Source organism: Mandrillus leucophaeus, unplaced genomic scaffold (genome assembly GCF_000951045.1).
Source record: "Mandrillus leucophaeus isolate KB7577 unplaced genomic scaffold, Mleu.le_1.0 Scaffold545, whole genome shotgun sequence".
NCBI lineage: Eukaryota > Metazoa > Chordata > Mammalia > Primates > Cercopithecidae > Mandrillus > Mandrillus leucophaeus.
This window is the reverse complement of record NW_012105864.1, coordinates 529,941-538,928: the sequence shown is the minus strand read 5'-3', so window position 1 is coordinate 538,928 and position 8,988 is coordinate 529,941. Positions and strand designations below refer to the sequence as shown.

Sequence of the window (8,988 nt, the reverse complement as noted above, 5' to 3'; positions counted from 1 at the left end):
GACAGATGCGGCACCGATCCTTAGCCAGAGAACTCTCTGGAACCATTAAAGAGATCCTGGGGACTGCCCAGTCTGTGGGCTGTAATGTTGATGGCCGCCACCCTCATGACATCATAGTTGACATTAACAGTGGTGCTGTGGAATGCCCAGCCAGTTAAGCACAAAGGAAAGTATTTCAATAAAGGATCATTTGACAACTGAAAAAAAAAAAAAAGAGGACCTACTGAAACATACTCTCTCGCACAGGCCCTTGATACATAATCAGTATTCCTTTAAGCACACATATCTATATCTTGTATTAACCTTGCATTTCACTATGATTGAGGTGAGATCTGCTGGGTTTCATCTCAAAATCTTTTCTAATCTGACATCATTCCATAATAAATACACCATCATAAACAGGCAGAACTTACACATCAAAGGCACCTTTCAGAAACATTTTCAAATGGGACACAGAACCCAGAGAGTGACTTGTAAATATAATTCCCTATAATGACTTCAAAAGTACCAAAAAGCATTAGATATTGCCAACGGTCCAATACGGTGACTGAGAACCAGATCATTTTGCATATACACTGGAACCTTTTTATTGGCTCAAAGTATCTCCTTCCTTTGTTTTTAATCATCCAGTTATAACCAGAAAAGAAAAATGAAAACTGTCATCCTCTCATGTCAGATACTGTGTCAAGGGGTAAAGGTTTAATTTTTTCCAAGAGGTAAGTAACTAAAAAGTCAGGCAGGGCACATTGCAGTGGATGCTAACTAGAACTCTTACATGCCACAATATCCTTCCATAGAAACGGTCACTTTTAACAATGTGACCTTTTCTCTTGTCTTTAACGGAAAATATGAGACAACAATTTTCCATTTACTATTACAAGTAAAAGAGTGGACTGACATTTGGGTCCTTAGGTGTTATTTGATGGGCTCAAGCTTACAAACAATTCCCCCATTTAATCTCTATAAAGTCCCTGGTAGGTGGGAATTATTTTCCCATAGTAGAGATTATAACCCAGAAGGAAATAAATGAGTATTCGTAAGAAATGTTTTTAGAAAGATGTCACATTTTGAAGCCAAACCTCTAAGTAGTGAAAGTAAATTCCCACTATGTTCATTACAGATCAGAAGACGTGAGACTATCCCAACAGCAGGATACTTTATTATCCCTTGGAATTCAGGCTTAATGAACCCTGGTCACCAGTCCACATGGATCAGGCTCCTCAAAGCCTCATCCTAACCCAGTTCTTCTGTATCACACAAATTCTGTCTGCCGTCCCAAAAGAAACCAGCCTGGGCCTCATCCTAAACTAGGGACTAAGTGCAAAGGCTACACACAGTTCTTACAGTCCCTGAGGTGACTAATATGATCAAGTACCTTCTAAATGCCAGGCTCATCTATGGTCATACCCTGAACGTGCCAATCTCGTCTATGTGCCAGGCTTGAGGGATATGCAGATACATGGGACAGATCCCTTGGGGGATACAGACAGATAAGCTCGTGGTTCCTGCACAGGATGTGGGCTCTTACTGCTGAGCTGAGACCTATGTGATGACTGTATTGGACTGAACCCCAGGGAAAGGTGTGGGGTCGGGTGTGATTGGCACAAACAGAAACGTGGTTGTTAGGATTCACAAACTTACTGCATGTCATTGTACATTACAGGTAACTTTCAATGCTCTCTGATGTACGGAGCATTAAGAATATGGAACTAAACTAGTGTGTCTCATACCTTTCAATCACCACTTTCAGTAAAAATTATTTTCTATTGGGAGGCCGAGGCAGGCGGATCATGAGGTCAGGAGACCGAGACCATCCTGGCTAACACGGTGAAACCCCATCTCTACTAGAAAATACAAAAAACTAGCCAGGCATGGTGAAGGGCGCCTGTAGTCCCAGCTACTCTGGAGGTTGAGGCAGAGGTTGAGGCAGGAGAATGGTGTGAACCGAGATCACACCACTGCACTCCAGCCTGGGCGACAGAGCAAGACTCTGTCTCAAAAAAAAAAAAAAAGAAAAGAAAAGAAAAAAAAATGTCTACATCATGATCCAGTACACATATGTACCTGTATCACTGAAAAAAAAATGTTTGCCAAAAGAATCCTCTGTTTAGTACTTAAATGAAGTCTGATGTTTTCTCTTATTCTCTTTTCTTCCTTCTTTCAATTCTGGTTACAACTGTCTAATGGGTAGCAGCCCACAGTGTGAAAAACTTCAGTATAAACCTTTTAATGGGTGTGAGTGAGTTCCTATTATTTATTGATATACCTCCTCTTCTCTCTTCCCCACTCTTTCTTCACCCCTCTAAAAAGTACTGATGAGGAAAGAAGGACACTACTATTTCCTGGAGATGTGCTAGGTGCCAGAAACTAGGCTACAGCCTATCCTAGTATTGTTTTGTTACTTCTCATACAGCCCTGTGGGTTTAGTATTACTGTACCGATTTGACAGATGGAGAAACTGATGTTTGGCAATCCAGAGACTTGCTCAGTAGGCCAGGATGGAGCCAGGATTCAACTCCAGCTCCATCTAGCTCCAAAACTCCAATGACAACATGTTGTACTTTGCGACACATTGTTTTATAATCAAAGCTAACTTCATAGCAGGAATGTCATCAATCTCCTTGAGATAACCCAAGTCCTTGGAGTGTTCTAGAACCAAATTCAGGAGGCCCAACTACAGATAAGGAAAGTAGATGGCGGGAATACTCTCAGGTTTCAATTTAATTTCCTTCTGTGTCCTCTGATTACCCTTAGGAAAGGCACTAACGAGGAGTGACCAGCCACAAAATGGTACGTGAGAGGCAGTGGAGCACTGGCCTCAACAATCACACTCAACACCTCGACAATCACACTCAACACGGGCCGGCAGAACTGCGCTGACCGTTCTGGGTGACTCGTCATGAGATGCACCCAGCCCAGCCTCTTGCAGGTGGTAGAATAAATATTCACGAGAGGGAATGTGAACACAGGCAGAGAGAAAGTAAACACAACACTCAGCGCCTGCTGTTTTATTTTTTAAAGTCTTCGGAAACCACTTTAAGTGAAACTCTTTGATGAGAGGCAATCTTATTTGGAAGAATCACTAAAGATACTTCAGTGGATATTTGTGTTCTTTTAGCCCCATAATTAAAGATACATTTGACTAAGATACAGGATATAGTAAATGTAGGCAGATCAGAACAAATGTTCAGCCCAAAAATATGTCTGTGAATAATGTTCAAAGCCCATATAATGTTCTGGGGAAATTATTGGCAAGGTCATGTTAAACTATTGCATTGTTCCTTGGTGGCACCCCAGAGCTAATATAACTTGACATTTGGTGAGAACACATTAGCTGGTCAGTCTTGGCAATGTTACTTCTAAGTGGTAATACCTCCCAGGAAATTTTAAGAACCGATGTATATTTTACAAAGACATAGTAAATGCAATTTTGACGTATACACACAACCAATTAAATAATTTATTTGACAAATGGTCTTAGAGTTTATACTCATTGTGTGGCTTGCTGGGTAGGAAAATGTTTATAGTTTAGCTTAGCATATAAATTCACATAGAAATATTAGGTATGTTTTTTGTCTAATCATCTAGTGTTATTTTCTCGGCACCTCTTAGTGATAAGAATTTTGCCTAGTCCTCATTTCTTTGCAAGTTCCATGATGAAAAAAATCCTAAATGTGCTAAAGAATCCATTGCCTGCTTATGAAACATAAAGGCTTATGAAAACATGGCACGCACTCAAGTACAACAGTTTGTTTTTAAATATTTTAATAGTGTGCACTGCTGCGTTAGGAGCAAAACGGGTATTATGCCCAATCTTACATCTAGTGTGTACTATACTTTGATCGTTCTATCAAAAGATCAAAATTTAAATATCATGTAAATTATATTTTATACATGCTCTCCTTTGCAGGAAATCAAACAGAATACTTGTTTCTTCTCTAAACACAAGAGAATATAAACAAGCAACATATTTAAACTGAAGAAGCACTCACTACTTCATTTCCTTAAAGAATGCCCTCAGGTAGCGATTAAAATAAGAAACCGCTATGTTTTCTTACAGTAATTCTAAATGTCTATGTTTATGCTTTCCAATTTTTAAGCATATTCTTAATATTTATTTTAAAGGTTCTTCATTTAATTATGGATGTTATTTTCATAAGAAATGCTACTTAAGCCCTTTTCTTGAAAACCGTGAGAGGTTCTGTAAATTAGTAGAAATAATAGCAGAACTTGAATAACTGATACTGAATCTCTAATAGCTAAGAAAAGTTGTCATTTTCATAACAGCTAAATGTAAAGTATGAACCCTGATTGGATCCTGGCTTTAAAAAAAAACTATAAAGAACATTCTTAGGACAATGGGGGAAATATAAAAATAGACAGGATATAAGATGTTATAACAACGCATTTGTTAATTTTCTTAAGTGTAATAAAAGCTCTATGATTCTTTAAGAAAATGCCCTTATGCTTAGTGCATGCATGATGTGGTTTTTAGGGATGAAATGTCACAATGTATGAAACCAACTTGATGTATGAAATGGAAAAATGGCTCAACAGTAATAAAAATATTTGGACATGGCCGGGTGCGGTGGCTCATGCCTGTAATCGCAGTACTATGGGAGGCTGAGGCAGGCAGATCACAAGGTCAGGAGATCAAGACCATCCTGGCTAACATGGTGAAACCCCATCTCTACTAAAAAATACAAAAAAAATTAGCTGCGCATGGTGGTGGGCACCTGTAGTCCCAGCTACTCAGGAGGCTGAGGCTGGAGAATGGTGTGAGCCCAGGAGGCGGAGCTTGCAGTGAACCGAGATGGCATCACTGCACTCTAGCCTGCGCTGCAGGGCGAGACTCCGTCTCAAAAAAAAAAAAAATAAAAATAAATAAATTTTTAAAATATATATATATTTGGACACAGAATTAGATCAAAATATGAAGCAGCAAACATGGCAAAATGTTAATAATAGTTGAACGTCAGTGGAGGGGATAGAGATGTTCTTTGTATTATTCTTTTACCTATTTTGCATGTATGAAATTTTCACAATAAAAAGCGACAGCGGAAGATGAAGAGTTGTTTTCATTTAAGCATGTATATACATTGACTCCTGAACCAAACCAGGTGCAGATAAAATATTGCATTACATGAAAAGCAAATGTTTCATTTTCTGGTAGCAGTATACATTAGAGAATCAATTTTCTACTATTGACCCAGAGAAATTATGGCAGCCCTCTGGCCACAACCACAGGGAACAGCTGATTGACATGCACCACCTGAATTAGAGCAGATGCGTCAGGATCCCCAGAGGGCATTCCACACTGCCCAGCCAGTGTACACGGCAACATGTATCCTTAGCAGACTACAGACTGACAGCAGGGACCTTCGAGCCCAGAACCCTCATAGCAGACAGAACCCAAAACTTTGCCAGGTTCCATTTTCTAGAGGTAGCATATCAAGCTATGACATGAACCTAAATCTGAATTTTAGATATCAGCTCTCTACTCATCCATTCACTAAGGATGAATTCCTATTTCCCCCTATTTATCTGCTCAATAAAGTGGACTACCAGGTTCAATATGAAGCAAAAATCCTCGAGTGCTACCCCCAGAATTCACCTTAAAACTAATAATAATGTACTGGAATCATATGAGAAATTTTAGAGAGGAAAATCTATAAACATTCTATACAAGTATATTGAGAGTATTAAAAATGAGATCAAGACCTATGAAACAATACAACAGGATGTTTCTTTTTCATAAGTAGAATCATTTCCTTTTGGGGCCCAAATCTCAACGTTTCTGGGCACTCATCACTATCAAGTCAAAGTGCAAAATAGCTCTTCCTAACTCATTCAGAATCTCATAAACTTTTAAAATTAGATTGAATCCAAACTAAGCAATAAGCACTAAATAATTTTCAAGTAGCCCAATGCAGTCAACGACTCTACTTCAGTTGAACCATTTTCTGTCCTTTTATTTTTGATCATTTCTTTTTCTCCCTTATCCAATTCACTCTCATTGTTGTAATTGCTATTCTCTCCCTATTTTCTTTCTCTCTCTTTCCTCCTTCCCTCCCAATCCCTTCAGGCCTACCAGCGCCACCCAAAGGCATTGTTATCACTGGGGTTAAACTCCTGGCCCTGCCCTGTAAAGAATCCTGAATCCTGATGTGGTCCATAAAGCCTGATGGAATCAGGCTGCCAACTGAAACAGTTACAGGAAGAATGGTTCACTTTCCTTTAACCAAAGAACAATTATCCCGTTTATGGGTGGTTGGGGCCCTTTCCCTTCTCCTTACGCCTGCCTTTGATCTTTAACCAGTCGTTTATGGCTCTCTGGAAGGGAAGCAGGAAATCATGACATCGAAACCTCGTTTTTGCTTCACGCTATTCCATATTCCAATAGGAAGAATGGTATAGCAGGATTGAAGACATCAGAAAGTTTGGGGGATATCTGTGGACTTCCCCTCTCCAAGAAAGTCCTGAATTCTGTTCAATGCCCCTTTTTCTGATTTCTTGAAAAGATTCTGGTCTACCTGTAAGCACTAAGGACTAAGGAAAAACAAATATTAAACAGTCTTCACCAGATAAAATGTTTTTTGAAGTTCTTCACCAGAGAGGTATGAGCAATTCCATTTGGTTACCAAAAATATACGGTCTATGATAACATACTGTCAGTATGTAATGAAGCATGAATTAACCAAGGGCCCTCCATCTCCAGGAGACGTGAATGATGAACCTACTTCAAAAACTCTAGGGAGGATGAATCTCTGGCAGTGTTCCAGCCAAAAGGCTTGAGGTCCAGAGGCACCTCTGCTGGCTCCAGACCATGCCAACCCCACAGGGGAACTGGTGAGAAAACTCAACCATCAGGCCAGGTGTGGTGGCTCACATCAGTAATTCCAGCACTTTGGGAGGCCGAGGGGGGCAGATCACCTGAGGTCAAAATTAGCCGAGCATGGTGGTACATGCTTGTAATCCCAACTACTCAGGAGGCTGAGGCAGAAGAATCGCTTGAACCTGGGAGGCAGAGGTTGCAGTGAGCCAAGATCATGCCATTGCACTACAGCCTGGGCAACAAGAGCAAAACTCTGTCTCAAAAAGAAAGAAAGAAAGAAAAAGAAAACTTAACCATCAGGGCCAAGAGCTTACAGTTGAAAACAGTCTGGGGTAGGGGGATGCTCACAGGAGTGGAGAAACATGTGCCTCTGGGCAGCAAGGTAGACATATGGAAACACTAGTCAAATCAAACCACCAGCAGCCTCCAGGAGTGATCTGAGCCCCTCCTGAGCCTGATCCTCTCCAGGCCTCAATTTCATTACCTGCTAAATGGGGGTAAAAATAGCGTCCCCGAACTTGTAGGGTCGTTGTAAAGATTAAATGATCAGTATGCATAAAGTGCTTAGAACAGAGCTTGACACATGGTGAGCGCGATATAAATGCTAGCTAATTGCTATTCTAGGCTAGCAGCATGCCTACACAAAAGCCTTCCAAAGAAGGCTTACCTTTTTTAATCCCCACCTACTACAACACTAACCAGCCGGAAGTACCGGGTCTACTGCAGTAGATCTACTACAACCGACCTACTACTAACCAGCCAGGAACACCCATGTCTTTGGTTCCATTCTTCAAACCACTTTTTGATTTCCTGTTTAAGCCCAGAATCTCTGCAGTGGTCTCAGCTAAGACCAAATGAGCAAGACTCCTTTCCATAGCAACTAGGTTCAGGTATGAAATTGCAGTATGGCAACATCCTATGATTAAAATGGAAATTGACACAGGATTAAAATGGAAATCTACCTGACATGCACTTCAGAGCCCACACGTTCTCAGTGGGGAAGTTCTGCAGCTTCTAATAAGTGCCCCTAAGTCTGTAACACTGTGAACCTCAAAAACTAACCTGGTTGAAGATGCGTAGAAGTTACCCAACACATTAGAAAGGCATAAAACGCAGTGATCATCAAAAAAGTACATGGCTCCAGAGTCTGTGATATAAACAGGTAACTAGCCACTGCCACACCTGGGTGACACAGTGAGTCAGTTCTTCAAAACAGGCAGGTCCACTGGCTCTCAAGCTCTGAGGCTGTGCCACACCTGGACAGCATGTTGACAATACTTACGCATTACAATAGGGCTTCTTTTCATAGCCTTTGTAGTTGTTCATGTTGAGTGCCATCTTGCAGACCTCACAATGGAAACATCCTTTATGCCAATACTGGAAAAAAAAATTTTAAAATTCAGTACAATGCCAGTTCTCGCCAGGATGGGCACAGAAGGAAGGCTTTCTAGCGCATCACAGTCCCTGTAGCTGAAAATACTACAACAAAATGAGTGTAGGGAACTGTGGATGTGTTTACCTACTTTCAGCTAAGTAAATAAAGCAGGCAAGCAGGCAACTCTGAAAACTGAGTCTTAAAGGAAGACTCACCACAATATATCGACGCACCATGGAAGAACTGTCAACGCTCTGTCGAAACAGCACTTCTATGAGCAGCCAGAAAAGAATTCTGAGCTCGGTTAATGAAGAAACGGGGCCCACAGAGTGGCTTTGAAACCAAAAGGAAGCCAGTTCAAAGTGTCTAAATGCAGGGTTTGTAGGATCTCAACAAATATGTGTTCACCCGAAGTCAGGCAAGCTGAGGGGGCTGCAGGAAGGCTATGTAAGTACCCCTACACCGGACCAGCTTGCACTAAAATGCTGGACCTCTGACTCTGCCTGAGATGACTGTCAAGATGACAGCTTGTTCTAACGAAGCATTTGTATCTTCAGACGCAAATTTCCCCAGAACGCCCCTGGCTGGTTTCAACTGTCAGTCACTCCGGATCGCTCCTGGGTGTCTCTCCCCGGCTGTTCATCTCCATCCCTGCCCGGGAAGGGCAGGAGGTAGGGCTGGAGGGGCCCGGCTACAAAACTACTTCCCCTGGAATTCCCCACCCGGTGGATTAGACACCCCTGGGTCCGGCTTGCCGCGCTGAGCCGGGGCTCTCCAG

The 8,988-nt window shown here is 41.4% G+C and overlaps 1 protein-coding gene across 1 annotated transcript in view; it reads right to left on the bottom strand.

The window, feature by feature from the left end:
• NEBL (nebulette) overlaps nt 1-8,209 on the bottom strand; it is a 389,368-nt gene extending 381,159 nt beyond the window's left edge. The window contains exon 1 of the mRNA XM_011997677.1: nt 8,118-8,209. Coding sequence (XP_011853067.1) covers nt 8,118-8,173 — 56 coding nt within the window. The 5' untranslated portion in view covers nt 8,174-8,209. The remainder of the gene's footprint in view (nt 1-8,117) is intronic.
• Nucleotides 8,210-8,988: the final 779 nt, after the last annotated feature.